At 39.8% G+C, this 23,118-nt stretch overlaps 1 protein-coding gene across 2 annotated transcripts in view; it reads left to right on the forward strand.

The window, feature by feature from the left end:
- The window catches only part of LOC139140290 (aromatic-L-amino-acid decarboxylase-like), a 31,608-nt gene extending 16,591 nt beyond the window's left edge, over window positions 1-15,017 (forward strand). For both annotated transcript variants that reach the window (XM_070709438.1, XM_070709439.1), the window contains 6 exons: window positions 4,080-4,204; window positions 7,400-7,556; window positions 8,048-8,264; window positions 10,381-10,546; window positions 12,561-12,667; window positions 13,134-15,017. In XM_070709438.1, coding sequence (XP_070565539.1) covers window positions 4,080-4,204; window positions 7,400-7,556; window positions 8,048-8,264; window positions 10,381-10,546; window positions 12,561-12,667; window positions 13,134-13,438 — 1,077 coding nt within the window. In that variant the 3' untranslated portion in view covers window positions 13,439-15,017. The remainder of the gene's footprint in view (window positions 1-4,079; window positions 4,205-7,399; window positions 7,557-8,047; window positions 8,265-10,380; window positions 10,547-12,560; window positions 12,668-13,133) is intronic.
- Window positions 15,018-23,118: the final 8,101 nt, after the last annotated feature.

Genomic DNA, 23,118 nt, shown 5'->3' on the forward strand with positions numbered 1-23,118 from the left:
ATTTCGGATTCAGGTTTAAACGAATTTTTTATTTTTTACTAAGAATAGATAACATACTGCAAACAATGGAGAATTTAATAAAGTCATCGGCAGCGGCAAATATGACAGCGCATTCCGAGGGGCTTCGGCGCCTTCGGACGCTCAATCCATAATAGAGACAAAACGTGAAAAATACTCTGTGTCATCGCAAGTGGTCAAAGTAAGTTATTTTTTGGTAAGGAGTTTACAGTTAGAGAAGTGGAAACGTGGAAAGATGAATTCATAACACGAGCCTTTAAAGTCTATGAAGCGAAATACAGTTCTCTTATAAGTGATACCATCACTCAAAGTTTCATAGATCTAGGAGCCCGGCAATAAGTCAGGTAGTTCCAATCGATGATCGAGATAACTATGCCACTGATCTTAAAAAGGATTTTATTCTAAACAGTGAAATAAAACGATTATCAGGACGGATAGGGTACACGTGGGGGCCCCTGATTGCTCTAATTTCCACCGGTTTAATTACGGGTAAACATTTAAATTTAAAAAAATCGGGTTTAATATAGTACCTGAAATAAATGGATTCAACTTCGACGACTCAGCAAACGGCTCCGCCAGGGACGACCTTACCAGGGACGATCCTAACACCAACACCGGCACCTCCGACACAGCGCAACATAGAGAAAGTGACGTTACCGACGAAGCATCCAGGAGAGTTGCTGCGGGCAAGAAATTAGCGGAATGGAACAGCAAAACAGGGAGAAGAAACTAAAAGCAATGGAGAGGGGGGGGGGAGGGGATCGATGCGGTAGCGACTGAAGCAGACCTACCGCCTACAATGAAAGAACAGTGTGATAATAATTCACGCTGGTATAATAAATGTTATCTTGTTTTAGGAATTGTGGGAGTTTCATGACTGCATTAGGGCTATATTGGGGGCGTGCTCGGCATACCCCCTGTCCCGTTAATCGATCGAGTCCAGATCGAAAGATCCTCCCCAAAAGAAAGCGGAAAAAACAGAGCCAGTAGCGGCTCCCTCCAGAACAGTTCCGACGGGAGGGGAGGGGGAGGGGGAGGGAGGACCCAGCTCCTCTACATTGTAATGATGGATTAACTCCCCATATTTTTTATTTTTATTTTTTATTTTATATACTAGTCAGCAATCATGGATATTAAAACAGTTGTAAACACAATGTACGATGGTATTGTAATCGCAGGACTTGCGATGGGATATCTTATGATCTCCAGCAAATTTCTGAAATAGAGGTTGGCGATCCAAGTCGCCAAATTTGACTCGATTGGCAAAATTAGGCGGTGCGACTGCTGCCGCGGTAGCAACCAAAGATCTCCTTGAACAGAAAAATATTATTCCTGCAGAACCTTATACTTCGTAATGGGCACCTTCGGAATAATAATAATATTCATCGAACATTTATACTTAGTAATATATACAGCGCACAACAATGATCATTTGGATTGAAAGCCAAACAGGTGAACCAGTCACTGTTAATTTTTACCCTTGCATTGACACGACACAGTTTACGAAGATAAGACTGCTAGAGTGCGGACTATATAATTCATGGCATAACATAACATCGACGAATAATGTAATAAAATATCAAGAAGGTGACCAACCGAAGAAGACTAAATCAATACGTCCAGGTAACTACAATATCGATACGTTAAACAAAGCAATCGGTTGAAGCAAAAAATTAATTTTGAAAAACATCTGCCGACAAACCATGTTTATCTAACTTGGCTAAAGATATTAAAGTCTATTTCAATGCCACAGGTAGCTTCGCCAACGTCGTCGGCTTTTCAGATAAACCTGAGACACACCCAGTTATAAAAAGTACTATGAGTCCGAAGAAAGTGGATTTCTTAACAGTCACTAAATATATAGTTCATTCAGATGTAGTCGATGTTACTGAAATTATGTTTCATTTGGTTCGGGTGCCTCCGGAGGATACATACAGGGGAAAGTATCGAACTGTTTACAAATACTTCCCATCCGGGATACGAGAGAAATAAGTGAAAAGGTTACTTACGATTTTAAAAACGGAGCAATTTCTATGCCATTGAGAAAAGGGGGAGATTACATGAATTCAATTCGTATCTGGATAACGGATCAGGATGGAAACATGATCGATTTCAATAACTGGCCAATTAGCTTTTGTATTGAATTATTGTAGTCCCGAAGCGGGCCCCTACCGGTGTAACCCTATCGGAAGATAAACCATCCCACGACCAATCCTCCAGCAATATAGATCATCTCATATTTCTTTTGCTCAGGACTGGGCTGATAATAATCTGAGAATTGAACTGCCCCTTCGGACGGTCTGACGTAGAGTTGCTTTGCACCGCTTCTGCTCTTCTTCCAGGATTTCTGCATCTGTATCTCTTAATTCTGCCGCAGCATGTGCGTCCTTTGCCTGATTTTCTCTTTCCCAGTCAGCCTGTAGTAATCTTTTTTCTGACCAGACGTTGCGATCATGTTCAAATTTTTCTAATGCTTTATCATGTCGGACCTTTTCTTCAATAAGAGCATCACCATTACCAGAAAGCTTTTGTCCGATAATATTTCCTCCTGTGAATGCCGTTGCATTTAATACAGCACCGAGAACTGTCATTCCTATAGCTGAAGCCATGACTGTGTATTGTATATTACAAGGTATTATTTTAATTTTCACTGTATATAGGTCCCTACGGAGTATGTCTGATCCAAGTGGCTTCGGTCTAGGTACAATTCGTATGCAAAATCTTGAGCTTGAAGATCTGAGTGATGTTAAAGTTAACAATAATACTAAGATGGCTGCTAATCATAATAAGGATTACGTCCTTCGTTACAAGGACCGCGCAAAAATATTTCGTTTTAGCCAATGCCGCGGCGCCACCCCACGAACATGCTGTAGAATTTTCCGAACTTAAAGACATTGATGAAACTGTAATTGACGCCACAAAGGCTTCGAATGATTCTACTCCTTTTGCTCTGACATGGGATTCGGCTAGTCAGAAATTCATGCCTTATAATGTGCCGCGTAACATCTTAGATATATTGGATAGTGAAATTGCAGGAGGTGTTGCTGAACCACCAGGAACTCCGAATGTGATTTATTTTGATAGCAATGTAAACAAATATAAATTGTTAGATTTTCGTAGTTGGCTTACTCCTACGAATCCATACATTGCACTTCTTGGTATACCGATTCATCTTAAAATTAGTCCTCTTAATACAATAATGAAGGCAGATAATACACTAAGAAGGTGGATAAACGAGGGGGAGAATTATTGCTCGTATACAGCTAGCGGAGTTCCAGTTAGATTATTTTGGGACACAACTTTAAAGAAACTGGGTCTTAAAAGTGTCGGTGATGAGGCAGCTGTTCTCACTTTACAGACTGTAAATCAACAGATGACTGATAATATGAAAATACTTCAACATGGTACAGTTCTCATTAGATGTGTAAAGTTAGCTACTGGAGATGAATTTGACGATTTGGTTGGATATTATGCTATGAAAACAGATAACAGAACAACTTGTGATATTATCATAAGTATCGATAAAGATCGGGGAGGGGAAATGAGTATTGAATGTTTTGTTGGTGGGAATAGAATAGAGAACGACTTAGGAACTACATTGTACGTAGAGATAAAAGAGTGAACACTTTAGATATCAGTACCATTCATCTGAAACGTCTCATATTATTTGAAGTAATGGTCTTCCGTCACTTTTAAGTTCAGAGGAAATTACTAAAATTTTATCTATCAGGTGAACAAGTTCGCACCGATAGGAACTTCGTGTTCAACATCAGCTAGACTCCGCGACCGGCCGGACTGACAACGGGGCTCCTTTATATAGGCTAGTTTGATGGTGATGACTCACACGGAATTTCCCGTACATGTATAAACATGCTCAGCAGGGAATTTCCCCGCTTAGTTCAGGACAATGCACTGTTGCGCGTGCGTGAGTTCGTATATAGGTCAGGGTCACACTTTAGTTACATGGATGGTTAATTTTTCCTTCGCTTCATGTAGATAAATGAATAAAATGGGTGTAAAAATTCTTACTTCATCCCAGTTGTCCACGTTTACTTTACTACGCTGGTCTCTTTAACTTCCCAGCCGGCTTTGCTGGAAATCTAACTTCCGGTGGTTCAACAGCGACAGTGCTGTCTTTTCTGACTGCCAGGCAGAGCAAACAACTGAAGGCAAGAGATTTCGAGAGGTATGACCGCAGTGTGCGAAATTAACGTCGGTCCGACGGTCCGAGACCGACAGATTTCTCGTCGGGCCGAAAGTTTTTAGCAACATGTCGGTCCTTATGACCGACTGAAATTTGGAATAAATGATGAAAATTTCTCCGTCAAGACCTGTAACAGATGCAGATGATGACTGACTCTGAATCATGTGATTCAGACTTGAATGCCATGCACCTATCAATGTTTCCCAACGTGGGAGTGCGGGGCAACAGGGGATATTGATCGCACTTCGAGTCCTGGTAGTGGGGAATTCGAGCTCTATGGTACTCCAGACGGGTAGGGGGTGGGGTTGACAATGTCGCAACATAGTAACTTTTGTTTTGCGACTTCTTGCATTTACGAAGTCTAATCCCTCCGATCGATGCGCATGGTACGGTGCAGCTGATTACATTCAGATCAGTATGAATTATGTCCGTGCATGCAGATTCTAGCAATGAAATGAATTGATTTTGGTGTAATAATGCGATACAATATTATAATAATACTCGTCTAGTGAGTGTAACCCTTGTAATGTTAGCATATCTGTGTCATATGACAACAACACCTGGTATCACTTCACTAGTTCCACACTTGTGTTCGGAATTTACATGTACACAAATGTACATAATACAGCCCTTCATTTTATCAAACTGACTCCGTTTTCTTTGCTTTGATTTTCCATTGAAGCGTTCAAAACATAAATGGTTCATAGAAGTGTTTAAGACAAAAACGACTAATATTTGGTTTTGAACATGGAGGTATTTTTTTACCTCTATGGTTTTGAACTACGCCCGATACAAGGACTAGATCTTACACGACAGCCCAATTATGCTACTTGCAGTCGACAATCAAGTTCACGTTTCGCTGCGTTTGTTTGTGGACCATTTTATAAAATAGAGCGGCCTTATCATAACAGTTTTGTCGAGTTGCACGATCCGTTGTGTATACTCTCTGAGGCAGAGAGTAGGGCTTCAAATTGTTTCGATGTATAGGCCTACCGGTACCGTTTTACGACAGGCATGCAAACCTCACCGTCATCCTGGGCTGTAGGCCTAAAAGTCGCAAAAAATACGTCTTTTAAGATTTTACGGTGTTGATTGTCGAGTGTCTGTCAAACTTTTCAGAGTCATTTTAATAACTTTAAGCTTTCAAAGGGCGATGAGACCCAGCAATCGCTCAGGCACAACTTTTCGATCAGAAAATATACATTCATTTCCGCGATTGGCGTTTGCCATTCATGTTGTATGCAATTTCTATAATCAAGAAAAGTTACGATACTTGTCGTTTTAATTAAAAGTATAACTTCACCTGTTTCTTCATGAATGCAACAGAGGCCACATTTAAGCATATTTATTTTTTGAAAAATGTTGAAAGTAATCCATACGTCATATCAAAATACATACCAAGTATTTTCTCCCTTCTGTTTAAAAAAACGTAGTAATCAATGTTTGCATAAAAAATTATTCATACACTTATGACTGTTTTCAGGGTACTAAGCTATTCACTCACCCTTCTACCATTCGCGTTGGCTAATTTCAGAAGTGATTTTCAGCTCGCCAACCGTTTTCAAATCACAATATCACATGCCCTGGTGTAGTATACATTTGTACACAGCAATGTAGAGAACACCATTCCCCATAGAAAGTCATGAGAGACAAATTTTCTTGCTTTCATTAGTCACGAGTAGCCAGTGCACGAGCCTGTATTCCCCGGTCCCTGGGTGTTTGACATCATTTTATAGTCCGAGAGTGGGGATTTGACATGGCTAGAAAAAATGTCATATTCTCCTGTTAGTCCCATAGTCCCCCTCCCCCGTGGTGGAAAACATTGATAAATGTGTGCGCATGACAACGAGGAAGATGAGGGCTGTGATCTTTTTCAGATTCCAGATCATGTAGATGAATGATTCATGATCATTCACCTACACTATTCTGCAATCTATGTGAACAATAGTCCTTTTGAGTGAATACTTACTGACTGTATTGATAAAAGGACATGAAAAATTAAATATTACAACATTCAAAAGCATAGTATTGGTGGAGAGGTTGACTTTAATTGTCGTTAACAACTGCATTTATTGAGGACCGGCAGTTTTCTGTAAGGACCTGAAGCTTTGGCTTGGTGTAGGCCCTTATGACCTGTAGCTATTTTCTCTTAATTTCGCACACTGTATGACCGTGTGGATAACTAAAACATGCGCACGATAAACGAAACTAAGTGGGTTTGTCCTCAACCCCCCTTCCCCTAAACGTAAGTTTGGAAGTCCGAAAATCCAACATATCCTTATTCTGTATCTGCCTCTAACGATCGGATGATTACGTCGCTATGAAATCACGCATAGGCTACCCCCCTCCCATGCCCCCTCTAAAATCAATCTCTGTTCAGTGCCAACTCAACAATGACGCAACCAATGGAATGAAATAATACAGAGTATCCAAAATGATTGTTAAGTTATTTTTTCGCGCACTGATTCACATGTATGTCAACTGGTGCCGCGCCTGTGCCGTACTGGCCTGGTACACGCCAAACAATGTAGCGCGATATTTTGTAATACAGAAAAAAGTGTAGGGAGATGTTGCGATAGGAAAACGTAGTGCGATTTTTGCGCATGGCAATCGAAATAAAGCCAAACCCCCTCCCCCTCAAAACACAGAAGTTGCGTTTACCGTGCGCATGTTTTAATTATCCAAGGCCCCCAAAACTCGTAAAGATAGACTGCAGCTTGCGAATAGGGATTTTTGTTTGGTGTTGGACTCATTTTTTAATTCCGTGTAATCGGAATTTAACGCCTCGCTTTTGCGAAAATTGATAATTAATGTTTTCTAACATAGATTAACATAAGGATCGCGGTCACGGTGAATTTCTTATGTCGGTAAATTTATGATTTTCAGACTTTAATGCGACCCTGATTTCGATTGCAGTAAAGGAATGGTTTAGAAAGTCTTTTGGGAAAGTTTAAGCCGTAGTTGAAAACTTAAGTTTTGTGGCAGCTTCTCGAAAGGTACTCTGCAATATACCTTTAACATACTATTTCTGTGTTATGGCTGATGGGTATAAATTCTCTGCAGTGTTTCAGCGAAGAGATACATGTAAACAAGTGATAGCAGTCAATATTATTATACGTCTGGTCAATGTAGTAAATACGTGAGTTTCTGCAGAGTGTGTCTTCCATTATTCCGCAGGACAGTAATCTATCTCACAGATGCACTGCACGTGTGTGCATACAAGGCGTTAAATGTAATCGGTCTGGGCGAGGCTATTTTGAGAAAAGTACCCATGGACAAAAAGTTTCGAATGGTTCCAGAGGAATTGCGGAAGATTGTTAAAAGAGACAAAGAGGTATCTAATTTGTTATCCGAATGTAGCTATCACAGGTGTCATGTACTTCTTTCAGAAAAGTCCAAGGACGCACACTAGTGTGGTGCTGAAATATGACGGACATTCTTTTAACAGAGAGGGAACTGTATGGAATACTATCACATTTTTTTCGACGAAGTGCATTTATGACTACCGATACAAATAACAGCAAATTCATTTTTGTCCATCTGCAACCTCGACTTTTGAAAGAACCGGGAAGTGTTCAATACCTGTGAAACAGGCAAAATAATGTGTATTCTTTGGCCGGAAGACCTACGGAGATAAACTGTACAGCTGAACAAGAGAATGACTCGTAGCGAGGTCTTTGTTTGATTTAAGCAAGAAAAATGTAATAACCGAGCCAGTTTACCATAATAAATGAAGGGCAGACAACCTTATTAGCCAACCAATTTACTTGCTCACTTGATGGCATACGTACTTAAATTATTTCTTTATCTCTATTGTGCCACCAGGCCGGCCTCTTACCGGCGATAGTTGCAGCATCAGTTGGCACCACAAACTTTGGCTCCGTTGATCCAATAGATGAAATCGCAGACGTGGCTGAGGAATTCAACCTGTGGCTTCACGTTGATGCGGCTTATGGTGGATTCTTTGTGTTGGTTGATGAGATGAAATATCATTTTAAAGGAGTTCATCGGGCTGATTCAATCATCGTGGATCCCCATAAAAGTAGGTCTTGAGTTTGCTTTCATTTCAAATGTTGATCTTTTCTAGAATAATACTCATATAGTAAAAAAATACATTGGAGAACTTTTCTACCATACCTTCTTCAATGAGGTGATAATTTTCTTTCACTTTAACAAGTTTAGTTAATTTGCAGCGTATAAGGTAACAAATTGGAATTATTTTGTACGCTCAACTTACAGTCTATTTGACTAAACAGCTGAAAATCAAAAATGTCTTATGCTTCACTTGAATCACCTTTAAGGTCGAACACACCTCGGGGACAGATATTTCGCTCTTGGTGTAAGAAAAAAAATCACCGTCTCAGTTTTTCAGAGTCGAAAATTTCATTTTTCTCCGTAGAGTTAACAGGGATGGCGACCATTCTGAATTTTAAATATTGGTAAATATTGGATGTTTTGTTTCTCCAGTGATCGGTTACCCCTGATTTGTGTTCTTGATTTTAAAAGAGAATGGTTGTGAGATTCCTGGAGAAAAGTTTGAGAAAAAGTCTAAGTATTTCATTTTCGAGGCGCATACTACCTTAAATATCGCTAGGCAAATAGATACATTGTGTTCGAAAGTGAAGAATTGGTGTTTCAGGCTTCCACGTGCCTGACAAGATGTGCGAAACCGCAAACGGAAACGTTAGTTTTGTATAGCGATACGGGTAGCACATAAGGCTAGAATATAGCATCTTTCATCTTTCTCGTAATGTTTTGGAACAGTAGCCTATCGGATCTATTCTCACATAAAATGTTATTTTACTAAGAATCTGCTATTCGTGGTTTGTTTACGACCCAGTCTGTTTTCTCTGGTCCGGGCTCTGGTCGCTCTTCAAGAAAGCGATAGCTCAGTCTGCCAAAGGTACTCTCCTATCCGAGTTAGGACGATGATATTTTACGTATATCACAGACTGGACAAAATCTACCAGCACTATCTTTTATTGAAACACGCAAATGGTCGAGCTTAGTCCGTGATATTCGGCCCTCTGAAGGATTTGTATGTACGCCATGCATACGCACTTCCTGCAATGGCTTCCTTCCATATGACAAACAAGACATTGTAGTGGTCATCGACCAGGGCACTCTTCCTAGTTGATCAACCTTCAGCAATTCTTTTCACCTTCAGAAGTTCCCGTAACCTCTGTCCGCAACTTGAAAACTAAATCAGTGATTGCTTGCTGACCTCATCTGTTCGCACTACGACCTTCTTTCGCCCTTGGAAATGTCGTTATGAAAATATGGTTCTAGAACTACAGAAAGTGACATAATCGAAGGTTATTTTGGTGTTCGGATAATCGGTCACTGTTTCTATCACGGTCATAATCGTTGCTATGACGATTCAGTCGACTGATCAGAATTTTTCCTATACCTGACCATACTAACTTAAGAAAACTAAGTCATGAAAGTATCGCTATCTTGTTTTCCGAATTTATTGTAGCCATAATTTTAAAGAAAACGGTGCAGTGCATAGAGCAAGGTGTGCGATTTTCCATAATCATCGAGTTCCAAACGACAGCAACGAGCCGGAGGTTACCCCAGCTTCCGGATTTGCATTTTCTTAGTACAACGATATGAACTACATTTGACCCCACTCCTATTCTTAGATTTTGTTTTCGTTGGTATTTCTATAGGGATTATATTTGACCCGCATAGCGATAAAACAGTGTTATGAATATATGAATATGTTCTTTCATCGGTATAAGGGCAGCTAACATGAATATAACTTAACGTAGCAAATATCCCAACGTGAAACAATTTGACCAGGCATAGAAACAACCAGAAATGCCAACAGAGAAAATAAAAATGTTATAGTAAGAGCGACTATAACATATTCGACAACATATTTTGTGTATTGTCGATCAGCGCTAAACTTGTATTTTTTTAAATTACACCACTTTCATTTCCCTTGTCTCCTCTCGGTTGCCTATCAGTGTTGCAAATTCGCGGTTCGCTGTGTCCTACAACATCTCTAAAAGCGTCGTCATTCAAAAAAATATTTTTGTCTTAATAGAGTGACAAATAAAAAAGTGTGTCGAGTTCGCGCGCTTGTTATCATTTGGCGCCACGAAAGCTAAGTATGTTTGATTTATTGCGACAATGTATCTACACCTTTGCAGGTTTGTTTATGCCATTGGGGTTAGGCGTCGTGGTCGTAAAAGATGGATACAAACTGCATAATGCCAACATCTTGACCGTCGAGGCGTCGTATTTAAGAGACGTGGATATGTTTCAGGACGAGAAGTCACCAAAGAATTTTTCATTTGAACTGTCAAAACACTTTCGGTAAGTAGCCACCTGGTACTTGAATGTTTTCCGCACATCCGTTGTGCTGTTTGCTCGTCCAATATTTGCAGAGGCCACAGTGAGAAAGTTCTTTCTTTTGCGCCCACTCAAATGGTAGGTGGATAACAGTAGAAATTTTAAAAAAATGTAAAAAAAACCCAAAGCATAGTGCCATTATTTTGACAAATTTACTCATTTAACATGCTCATGCCTGTGACTATTTGTCTGGAGAATAAAGTTTTACTTCACATTTTTTCGCGATGCAAAATCGTGGTTTTCTTTTGCGATAAAATAAAGTCAACAATAGAAACTTGTGATAGGTAAGCTTTTAGGTTTTTACGAGGAAACTAAAACCTACACGCGCCAAAACGCGACCCAAAACGAAGATTTTACTAGCTCAGAGCTGCTTATAGATTGTCACAAATAGGAAGATATAAATGTTTGCGCTCTTAGGTATGATAGGTACAAAAAGTTAAAAAAATCATTGAATTTGCACACGACAGCACTGCGTTACGGCGTATTTCATCTTTTCCTATTTGCACTATCTGTTATACCATTTTTATATAATTATTTGGTTCATAAGCTTATGGTGTTTATACAATTCATAAGAGACTTTATTAAAGTACTGATTTGATGGCCGCTCCCGATGACTTGTATACCTTGTATACATATAATACTAGACTACACCTACAGATAATGAAGTATTTGTACGCAAATTTGTCAATCTCCGTACAGAGATTGTGTGCCGCGTGGATATTTATAATCTAGCTAGGGAGTCTCAGCAGTAGTAACACTAATCTCTGCCACAAGCGACGGATTTCACCAACTGTTGGGTAATCCGCGTTTTCCATGATATACATTTTCTGTATTTTTATGTAAGCATACTTCGAACCGAAGCAAAACTAGTTAGTGAAAATTACACCAGTTTTAATATCAATCGTCGATTCCGTGAACTCTTGCAAAACATAGACCTTGCTCTGTAGGCTATCACATGGATGTAAATTGATGATTCAAAATATCTGCACCAACTGGTCAGCATTGCAGACGCGATTGTCAAGGTTATGGAAGGTATAGGTATCATTTTTACTAGTGTATGTGTATTATTTTTACCACTGTACGGAAAGTGCGGTCTCTTGCCGGACAGCTCCTAGATTTCAGTCACGTTTGGAGTGAGTCAGGTTAGGTACGCGCAGGACTGAAAGAAGTACCACTTTGGAATATTTAAATTTGCCTGTAGTAGAAATTCACTGATCACTGCGTCTAACGTGACCAGACGTAGTCCTGCGTACAGGTCTGTGTGTTCCCGGCGTTACACGGCCTCCCCCACAGCCCTGCCCCCACGGTCCATATAACTGGCGAGATTTAAAATGGCGGTCTCCATGGGTAAACAACTTGTCGAGTACGTTATGTTTCAGAAAACGAGCGGTTTTGGACGTTAGGAGAAGTTAATCGCATCTTTTCTGGGGTCGATTAGGAGGTAAAGGTAGGCAGGGAAAGGATTTTGCCCCGATAGAGCTGAATTTCGGCCAAGAGACCTTGTTTTCGTTGCGGTCCGGATCTGGACCGCAAGGCTAGGGTCGCCAGTCATCTCCATAGACCGTTGCAGGGCTGTGGTGGAGGCCGTGTAACGCCGGGAACACACAGACCTGTACGCAGGGCTAGACCAGACGCAGCACTGAGGCGGGGACCAGCCAACAGCAGAGATTGGTGGCGCGCGCCGGTTAGGGTTAGGGTTAGGGTTAGGGTGAATAACTCGGAGACCCTCTAACTTTGTTAGAATTATCTACGCCGCACTGCTGCCTCGCCACCCTCAAATCTCTGCAAGCAGATTGCACATTTGTATTTGTCAACTGGCCGTCACATCTATAAGGAAATGGTTGATCTCACAAAAGTCACTGGTTAAAATCTCACAGCGTAAAGCCACAGCTGACAGTCTACTTTAACCACAGTCACGTGGCGAAAGATATTGTTCTTTAATACGACATATCTGTTTAATTTCATGGTTGAATGACAGGGGAGTAAGGGTGTGGCTGCCCTTGCAATTGTATGGTATAAAACCTTTCCGAGAGTGTCTTAAAGAAAAAGTGGAACTGGCCAGGTATTTCACTTCAAGACTTGGAGGTATGAAATTTTTCTTAGTTTCCTCTTCATTTTTTTGCCTTTACTCACTAAGCAACGCTAAGAAAGAACTACTTTTGGTCAGAGTTTAAGTGAAGGGTTTAAGTGATATGACATTATTTTGTGTATATTTACACATTGATTGATCATTGAATTCTGTACAGTAGCTGTACAGAAGTATGCTGTGCAGGGCCCTTAGTTGTATTTAAAAAGAAGATGGGCGAAGATCTTTTGAAAAAACTTGTTCAGGAGCACATTCTTTACAACGTCCTGCAACAGAACTTCTACTAAGGCAAGATTTGATTTTTGAAGATGACTTGTTGATTTGTACTATACTGAAAGCCAGTGAAAACTCAGCCTACTCGTTTCAGACTGGCCCCTGACTGTTGAAAGGAAATATCTTTAAAATTTCTACGCTAATAATCACATCATAACATTTTCGACAAATCTGTGCTTCTATTAATTCCAGAAATCCCGGGTTTTGTGGTTGACAACTACCCACAGCTTACCGTTGTGACGTTTCACTATGAGACCGGAAATGACGACACCAATGAACGCGTCAATCAGCACCTTTTGGAAAGGATATTACAAGACGGATCCGTTTACATCTCTTCCACAACAATCGGAGGGAAGTTTCGACTTCGAATCTGTGTTCTGCATTTTCGAAGTCATAAGGACACTATTGACTTTCTTTTGTCATTTCTCACAAAAGCAGCGGTAAGTTTGAGTTCAGGGATGATTAAAAAATTGCACTGGCGCAAATGTAAGGTATGATGTCCAGATTTAGGCCGGTTCTTTGAAGGAAAGATATTTGATGCCAAACCATTGCACCATATATCCACCGTAGAAAAAAGGCGGTTCAAAACACAAACTATGGTGTTTGAATATTGAATGTAATAAGGCAAACCTTGAGGGCTCAAAGAAATTGGAGGGGCTCACTCAATCACAGTACAAGCGGAATTATTTAGCTTACACTACATTCACTGATTATATAAATAGGAAAAAGAAGTGTGTAGCATTGAAAACAGCAAAGGTATCCTTTAGCTATATAGCTTTGAACAATGTTTAATATACGAAACTTCTCACCTTTTGAGAAACAGCACGATGTGATCCAACTCCAATAATACATCTGATCCTTGAAGACGCCAAACCAAAACGCCACTGTGGATAAAACCTTCACCTTGCACACGTGGTAAACACATGTTCAATGGTGAAGTGTTCCGAATAATTTCTCTGATTTCTAAAATTTCAGTGAAAAGTAAACTTTGCAAACATATATGCCTGTTGTGATCATTATCCGCCAAAGCAAAATGAATTATTTATAATTAGTTTCAAATTACATTTGTGTTCAGTAACGTTATCTTCCGTGTATAGTATACAATAGTAGACACTTTTGTACTTTTGTATTTTTCTATGGATTTTCATTTGATGTGAGTTCAGCTGAGGAAAGTTGTATCTTTAAGTTAGGAGATGAAATTTAAATGTACATCGATGTTTCATCAAAGTGAGTTTCTGCTTCCAGGGCGTGGTTTAAATAGTTTTTGCATTGTCTCGACATTGTCATATGATCCTGCAAATACATCATTAAGTTTGCCACTCACTCAATTTTAAATAAGTATGTAGATAAAGAAAAGACTCAGAAATACTCGGATCGTGTTTAATGTATTGCAACATATTATGTCGATTATATTTTGAATGCGTCTCGGGGACAGACATTTTCTCTTTTAGAATACTTTTCTGGTATTGTATTGGCTCATTTTGAAGCTCTTGGCGTAAATGAAGTTTTCTCCGCGTTGTGTTTGTCGAGAAGAGAAATGTAATTTTCCCCTGTAGTATTGATACCGAGACGGTAGCCATTTCCATTTTTGAATTTCAAATATTTGTAAATTGAAGATAATTGTTTCTCTAGTACCTAAATTTGCACGGCGACCTCGGAGTCTTATTACAGATTTTGGGAAAAAAATGTTAAAAGTTTTCGTCAGGAAATTTTGCAATGAGTAAACGTTTCGGTGTTTCACTTTTGAGGCTCATACTACCTTATGTGTTGACAAGCGCAATCCGATTCTGTCACTTTCACCCTTTTAGTGCTGTATTTTTCCACCAACATTTCAGTGCAAGATTTAACAATTTTTTATGACTTTTTTCAATTTTTCAATTGTTTGATAATTTTAGACCGATGGACATTACATTTCATTGACTATAACCTTTGGCAAAAATCTGAAAAAAATAATGATAGGGTTATATTTTATGAAGGCCAAAAATTGACTTGGGTTTGCAACGTGTCAGTTTTAAGTCTACACGATCATGACTACTTCATTAACCAGATTTTGTTTGGAAATAAAACTTGTCACCATCGGAAGTAAAACGATATTGATTCACTTCAGTTACTAAGTCACATTGTCGATTCGCCATGCAGTACGGTTGCAAAATCTGATATACACAACGTGGGGTGTTTGTCTCAGTTTTTGAGATTCTCTCTATATCGGTCTCATTCTCTGTTCCCGACTCTCTGACTTTCAATCTGTCAGTGTGTATTTGTGTAAATTTTCTCTAACTCTATGTGTCCTCTCCCCTCTCTCTCTCTCTTCTCTCTCTCTCTCTCTCTCTCTCTCTCTCTCTCTGAAATAATGATCATTTATGGCAATGTGCTAAGTTTTCATGATAATTGCGTGCGGCTGTTCTCAATTTTAGGCGTAGCAGCAGCTAGCCTCCGACAAGCAAAGTAATTACGTCGCTTTATCTCTACATTCGTGCCATAATAGGTACAGAAAAAGTGCATCAAGACCTTTCTGCCAAGATAGATACTCTAAACAACTATGGACACACGTTCTGTTTAGTGGCGTGGGCATGAGTACGTGCTTATAGCCTGCGCTGGCTTTGTTCTCCGCATCTTTTTTTCTAGTCTACACTATGCACTTTACCGAACTTTTGGAAATTAGTTCAAAGGACAATCATGCTTGACGATAAAACGATCCTTATCATGATGTACAGCCTCACAAAAGTTGAACTGTACTTAATCGACATGTTTCCGTCTGGAGTTAAACGTTCTACTTGAAAACTCAATGTTGTCATGGTGATGAAATTATTCGCAGTTGGTACTAGATTGCCATAGGTAAAATATGTATGAAATGATACGAAACACAGTTTTTCATTCTCTACTCAGCAGACGATTCTCAAGGTTTTCTTCTCTTCGAATAGAGCGAATTCAAAATGGGATAAATGTCGTGAAATAAGTGAACGGCGCACAGTATAGATGATCTGTATAATTTGAAGACCGCGTTTCACAGAGCTTCCAGCTTAACGACAGTTTCGTCCGGCTTGACTACTCATGTGCCAGAATTTACCTATACATTTGGTGGTGCTGAAAGCAGAGCCCGTGATTAATCTTTTCCCTCGTCAGTGTTGCTCAGAAATACCACTAACCACTAACTTTCGCAAAATGCGGCAACTTTCCTTGAATCAAAAAGCAACTTCGGGAAATTATAATTGTTATGGAAGCTATAGGGTTCGCGTCACTATTAAAACCACATAAATGTGTTCACATGGTATCTGTTCTTCTCTACACATGATGCAGCAACGCACACTTTCATGATAACAATGTTCATGGCAGTATGTATATGGTATCATAAAGTTCGTGTTCTTAAAGCCATGATTGTGACCAATATCGGCTCGTGGCCAGTCATTATCGTATAGTGTCCAGCGCTATTGCGGCACACGCTTCAAAGTACTTCTCAGGGTGACATTTGGTGATAGACAAGCAAGGGCCCCAATACGTGCAAATTTCGTCAAGTGTCAACGTGTCCTCGTTCTGATATTCATATACACGTGTGTCTTGTAGGTGTTAATGATATTTTCTGCCCGAATGATCCCCTGACACCTGCACTTTTTTGACCAAGTGTACCATTTCACGTACCCTGTAGGTCTCGTACGTACACTGTAGAAAGTCACTACAAAATCATACGTGATTAGTGTGTACGCTGTAGTGTGTTCATAATATGTACATTTATGTAAATAAAGTTGAGAGAGAGAGAGGGGGCGGGAGAGAGGCAACTAAGAGGAAAGAGCTTTAAAACGTGTTTAGGGCAACTATCGACCAGTGACTCTTAAAGACAAAATTCAGCGTACATCGGGCAGCTTTTTGTGAGAAAGCTAGGCAACCCTGGATCTTTGGCAGTGACCAAAACGTTATTGTTAGCAACTGTGAGGAAAGAGATTTTTATGAAAAAAAAACGAATTAAGGACAAGCTATACATACGATATACATATTATTCCACAGCTCAGCATTTTATTATTTCAGCGAAGGAACATACGATATCGAATCTATTGACCGTGCAACAGCAAGTCGAAGACTCGTGGTCGAGATGAATGAATATTAGGGAACAATACACTTATGGCATACACAACCAGCGAATTCATAATTATTATTGCAAAGTTATTTTGCTTAAACGATTCACGTGAGAAGTTCATAAACTGTTTTATTTCCTGTTTTACTTTTGTAATAATAATAATATTAATAATAATAATAATAATAATAATAATAACAAGGTAGTATTGCTGAAGGCAATGAGTACTTGGGCCGAGATAGAGTAATTTTGAGGACAATATATACTACTATTCAAATATGGTCTTGAATTTCCTCCTGTCAATTAGGCATTTGATTAAGCTGGTTATTAAACGAAGCAATGGCATGACAACGGCAAAATATGTCTAGCAACTTTTGTGGAATTTGAGGCAGGGGTTCTTTATTTATAGTGGAAATTGCTTAAACTCCTTAAATATTCAAATTACAGCAAATTTCTTTTGTTCTCGATGGTAGATGTCTAATATTTAGATGGGCATATTTAGATTTCTACCCTATAGTTATCCCTATATACCAAAAATCGGACATCCAGCTCTATTGGCTTGCTAAAAATTAGATATGCGCATAATTAATGAGGTACAATATGTGGTGTCATAAGGTGTCCCATCATACCAAATATGAAGGGTGTAGCACTTGTGGTTACTGAGTTGTGGACAAATATATATATTTGAGGTCAAAGGTCATTGAGGTCACGTGACATTTTGTCAAAACAATTGTATTGCTAAGTTATTCCTATATACCAAAAATCAGACCTCTAGCTCTATTGGCTCGCTCAAAATAAGATATGCGCATAATTAATGAGGTACAATATGTGGTGTCGAAAGGTGTCCTATCATACCAAATATGAAGGGTGTAGCACTTGTGGTTACTGAGTTATGGACAATAATGTATATTTGAGGTCAAAGGTCACCAAGGTCACATGATATTTTGTCAAAATGTCTGAGATATCTGCGTGAACCGATGGACTCACGGACGGATATGACCCAATCTATAAGCCCCCTGGACTTTATCCGTGGGGACAAAAAACTGTGTCACTGCATCCTTTAGGCAATATGAATACGATGAGAAACTAAATTTTTTTTTTTGGCCTTATACATGGGAGTCTATGGAGAACTGCCTTATACAGGGAGTCTATGGAGGTGTAAACTAAAAGTCCTCTAACACAGCCAAACTCGATCGCATTGTGAAACAAATCGACGTGCATCTGTATGGGGTTGGGTACTATTCTTGTGCAAAGTTTGAAAGAAATTGACCAGGGCATGTCTGAGATATCTGCGTGAACGGACGGACGGACAGACTGACATGACCAAACCTATAACTCCCCCAGGACTTCGTCCGTGGGCACTAAAAACAACGCAACAGTTATTACAGCTACACCGGCGGTAGGTTCATATCCACAGCCCCATACGGTCTGCTGCCGTCGCTTGAAAACAATCTCATAAACCTGGCCATATGGGCAACTGTGTATGGGCAGCTGGATGCTTTCCCGGAGAAGGCGAGCTGTCACGTTCAAGCTCAGGATTATTTGTCGATCAAATTTCAGTAAATTTACCTTACCTAGATGAAATTTTGTCTATAGGATGAAATTTCGCCGAAGTTTGACAAAACTGCATCGATTTTTCAGGTTCATATCCGACATTTTTGAGTTTTGCGTGCAGATGGCTGCGACCCCATGTTGACCCCTAGCCCTGCGTACGATGCTATGTGCTACAGCTAAACACACAGCATCGTACGCAGGGCTATAGGCTAGCGAGAGAGTTGCCGACATCGACGGTTATTTACGAGAAGTGAATAAAAGACTGTCATTTTGGAAGCGATCGAGTAGCTGAGGTGGCTGGGATACGACTTGGGCCCAAGAACGCTGAATTTCGGCAGTAATTTGGCTTTTTACGTCAAGTCCCAAAATGGATTTGAAGTCACCGACCCTACTACGGGTCTTTGCAGGGCTGTGGTGAGCGGGGCGATTAGCTGTAGCGGAACACACAGCATCGTACGCATACAGGGCTAGTTGACCCCAAGTGAAAATGTGTTCGCGATCAAATCTTCCTATATTTTTTTCAGAATTTTCGACAAAATCATTGCTTCTTAAATCTTTTGTAAAATATAAAATACTAAAATAAAATGCGATGTGCCATGTCTCCAGATTTCTAAAATATCGTTCGTTGACCGTTCGACGGAATACTCATTCGCAAACTTGTGACGCAGTTGAAATTCAATACTGACCGCCAATAATCTTAATGAGACGAGATCATTCTAGACATCCTCCAAATTATCCAACCATTCGCGTTAGAGTTCAGCTCGCTTAGAGTATCATAACATTCTTCGGCCTTCGTTAGATCGACCCTAATCTCTCCCATTTAGGAAATAAATACACAAGCTACCTTGACAAAACTTCGTGCACCATCCAGGACCAAACGCACTACAAATCTGTCTTGACGTCATCATCTCCTTACATGGTAATCGACATACCGTATTTTTTAGCAAAGGAGACACAGAATACGTCGGAGTATTCAGTTTCAAAACGTATTACATTGTGTGATGTTGTCAAAAAAAAGTAATGTTACTGCAGTGGTATAAATTACAAAACACAAAAGTTCAAATCAGTTATTTTGGACTGGCTTTACCCAACATTTCATATTGTTTCTTATGCCAGATTTGACCACGTGCTTACTGGCGACCCCTTTACATGCAAATTTTGTGTCAAATGGTGTGTTCTCCTGGAAAAACAAACGTACGATTTCTATATGAAGGAGGCGAAAATTTGCCCTTAAAACTCGAAACCACCCCTTTATATGGGATGTACCTAGCTATTTTAAACGAGCTTCTCGAATCTGCAGCTCTATTTCGAAATGATGGTCTGGTTTTCTCAGCTCAAGGATAAGTGTTCTCCATCGCTGTGGGCATTACTATTCTCAACTGGGGGTACAGTTTCCAGTCGTAATGTTTTTGATTGTGTCCGGGATATAAAACCTTTCCTTTTGACACTTTTACTTTGATTAACACTAGTCCACATCTTGTCAGCGATTAAACATGTTTCAAGTTTAAATATTAAATTCTGGTCTCGAGCCCTCTTGTTCGACCAAACTGAAATTACCCCTCCCACTTTGGCTCGTCCAGTGGGTGTAGCAAGGGTTGTGCCATCGCCTAGGAAACGGAGGGTGCATTAATTGTTGCATTTCGATGCACATTTTGATTATATTCAGAAGATTTTGTGGCAAAAACTCAGATAGAGAAGCATTAATATTCACATCTCACTTATTCAAGACTGGCTGAGAGCAGCACTTCCATTCAGTTAACATCATTACGCCATTTATTATGCCAAGAAAGATGAAGCCAAGACATTTTGCCCTCCCTGGTCTCAGCCAGAAATGGTTATACCTTACAGAGTTTTTCCCCACGGAATGAAAACAAATGTACTTGGGCTGAGGCCAAGTACAATAATAATAATAATAATAATAATAATAATAATAATAATATGCCTAGAACAAGTTGTTCATTATTTTGATGATCCGTATTTACTGCAAATTACAATACCGAACAACCGTTCGCTGTGCACGTGATCCCATGAAGGTAGTATACACGATTTCACAAATCGCAGAGGCCTATAAATTTTCCTAGGGCAAAGATGCTTTATGATTCTCAAAATGAATATCAACTAAATCTCAGCGGCGCCGAGAGTTGCAAATCTTTCCATACGAACATTGAAAAGCGGCAACCGTAACGTTAACAGAGTCCATAAACTGCAACAGTGAGAGTATAGGCGTCACATTCAACGTTTCAAATTTCCGGATCATTTGCATCGTAGTTTATGAAACCACAGAGTAACATAAACAGAGTGGCAACACTTGCATGCCTTTTGTTCCATGGTCGTCTCGGTAGACTATTGCTTTTCATATTAAAATGAGCTTCAAAGGTGTTAAACTTTTTGGAGGCTTTGTTTGTGGTTGATAATTACACGAGGATTATGCGAAACATACGACGAGATGGCATCGTACTGCCAGTCGCGTAGCAACCATAAGGCTTAGTTACTTTGTGAGCTTTCAGGCCAGAAACACTGCTTCACGCCAATCAAAAATAACACGCCAGCATTTCATAAACATGTCCTTTCTTGACGCACGTGTAAAAGACGGTATGACTGACCGTAAACCATTGAATAAAACCAGACAGTATCGATAAAAGACTTTCAAATTTGGTTCAAACACACTCATTATATATTCATAAAATATGAGAGGAATTTTAAAACGGTAAAACCCACTTTCCTGAAGCTCAAAACACTCCCGTTTTTGCCAGCACATCAATTCCGATCAGCACCAACGACAACGACAACACAAACTTTGTCGAACATACTATCGCTTAACAATTGGTGAAAATCCGAAAATTACCGAAGGGTGCATGGTCGGCACTCTTCGGAAAAGAGAGCCAAGAGCTTCGTGAGGCGAGGCAAAACATGGATTGATTACGTAACCGCTTCACGCCTTAAACAATAGCTGTTGCCACTCTGTCTATGATGTTACTCTGTGATGAAACTTACCAACGCTAAGACGACTTACAACCATTTTCAGTATTAGACAGCGAAGCCACTGCAGTGAACTGCAATAAAACTGCTCACACTAATTAGTTTCAGCTGTAGCCAGCTGGCAAAGTCGACAACATTGTATCCATGCAGACAGTTTGTCTGGGGAAGTTGTAGTTTATTGAGGCAACACACTTTTATGAGCTGACTGCTATAGCATCAAGTAAAATTGTATGTCTCATGCAGACAGTGTGTCTGGGGAAATTGAAATAAACAAGACTTATACATGGACCAGTGCATGGTAATGTTACATTGTATCTCAATCTTGAACACAGGGTGCCAATCGTAAAACTGGGCAGTTTCTGTTAATTTATTTTGACTGCCCACATGCAGAGTTAAAGCCGATCTTGTGTCATCTGACTCCGTTAATGTTATCGCTAGCTACAGCTGAAACTAATTAGTGTAAGCAGTTTTATTGCAGTTCACTGCAGTAGCTTCGCTGTCTAATACTAAAAATGGTTGTAGGTTGCTCAACGTGCGGCCCGGACGCAGTGTTCCTGCTAAGCTATAATGCACAGGGACTTGTATGTTCAAATTTCAGGGGGTCGAGTGTTGGCAAACAAACCGGCCACAAAACAAAAAACAAGGATTCAAAATTTGCAAAAGTGGATGTACAATACATGTAGATTGAGTTCAATAATTAGGACTGGTTTAATACGAAATTTTCAAGTCAGATTTAACTTCAGGTCGAGGGAGAAATACAAGCCGCCATGTTAATTTGTATCGACTAGTACATAGAAAACCATCGCAAAAAAGTTTCGACGCAGCGAAATTGATGATACGAATGTTGTCGTATCGTAGAACGGCCGAAGTGTTAATACGATGAGTAATCACATTTTTGTCGGTTAAGGACAAAGTGAGCTTGTGCATGTAATAATCATAATTTTTGTTTTAGTTTTTATTCTCTCACAGAACAACAACAAACAAACACAGATAAGAAGTTAAATAATAACGTGAATGCTTGTCGCGAAATATTGCACTGGTCCGCCAACTCGTCTATCCCAACAATGATCGTATATACATACAAAGTGTTGCCCGTTTATACTTTAGCGCTTCCGTCTGTAAAGTTAGTAAGCCTTCAGTAATAATAGGGGGTGGGCCGAGAGAATTCAGTGCACACCTGCACTGTAAAATAAGACCCTCCCCTATCCTAGTGTCTAAAGTGTGACCCTCCCCTGTCCAACATTCTTAAAGTTGACCCTCCCTCAAACACTGTAGTATCCCTCCCCCGAAATTTCTGATACAGTATCAGCTAATTTACATAAAAAATCAATTATTACGTAAGTTAAGGGCAGAAATTACAGGGGAGGAGGCCTGGCGTTTTGAGGGAGAGGATCGCAATTTATCACCCAAGCATTTTGAAGGGACATGATATTTCATATATTTGCGGGAGGGTCACCATATTTTGCGCAACTTCCATAAGAAGGCAAGAAGTGACTGATATAGTACTTCACATAAAAATATCAAATCATAATACATAGGAGTCTATCAACAAACTATTGATAATTTCCCCCCACAAAA

This window comes from Ptychodera flava, chromosome 9, assembly GCF_041260155.1.
Source record: "Ptychodera flava strain L36383 chromosome 9, AS_Pfla_20210202, whole genome shotgun sequence".
Lineage (NCBI taxonomy): Eukaryota > Metazoa > Hemichordata > Enteropneusta > Ptychoderidae > Ptychodera > Ptychodera flava.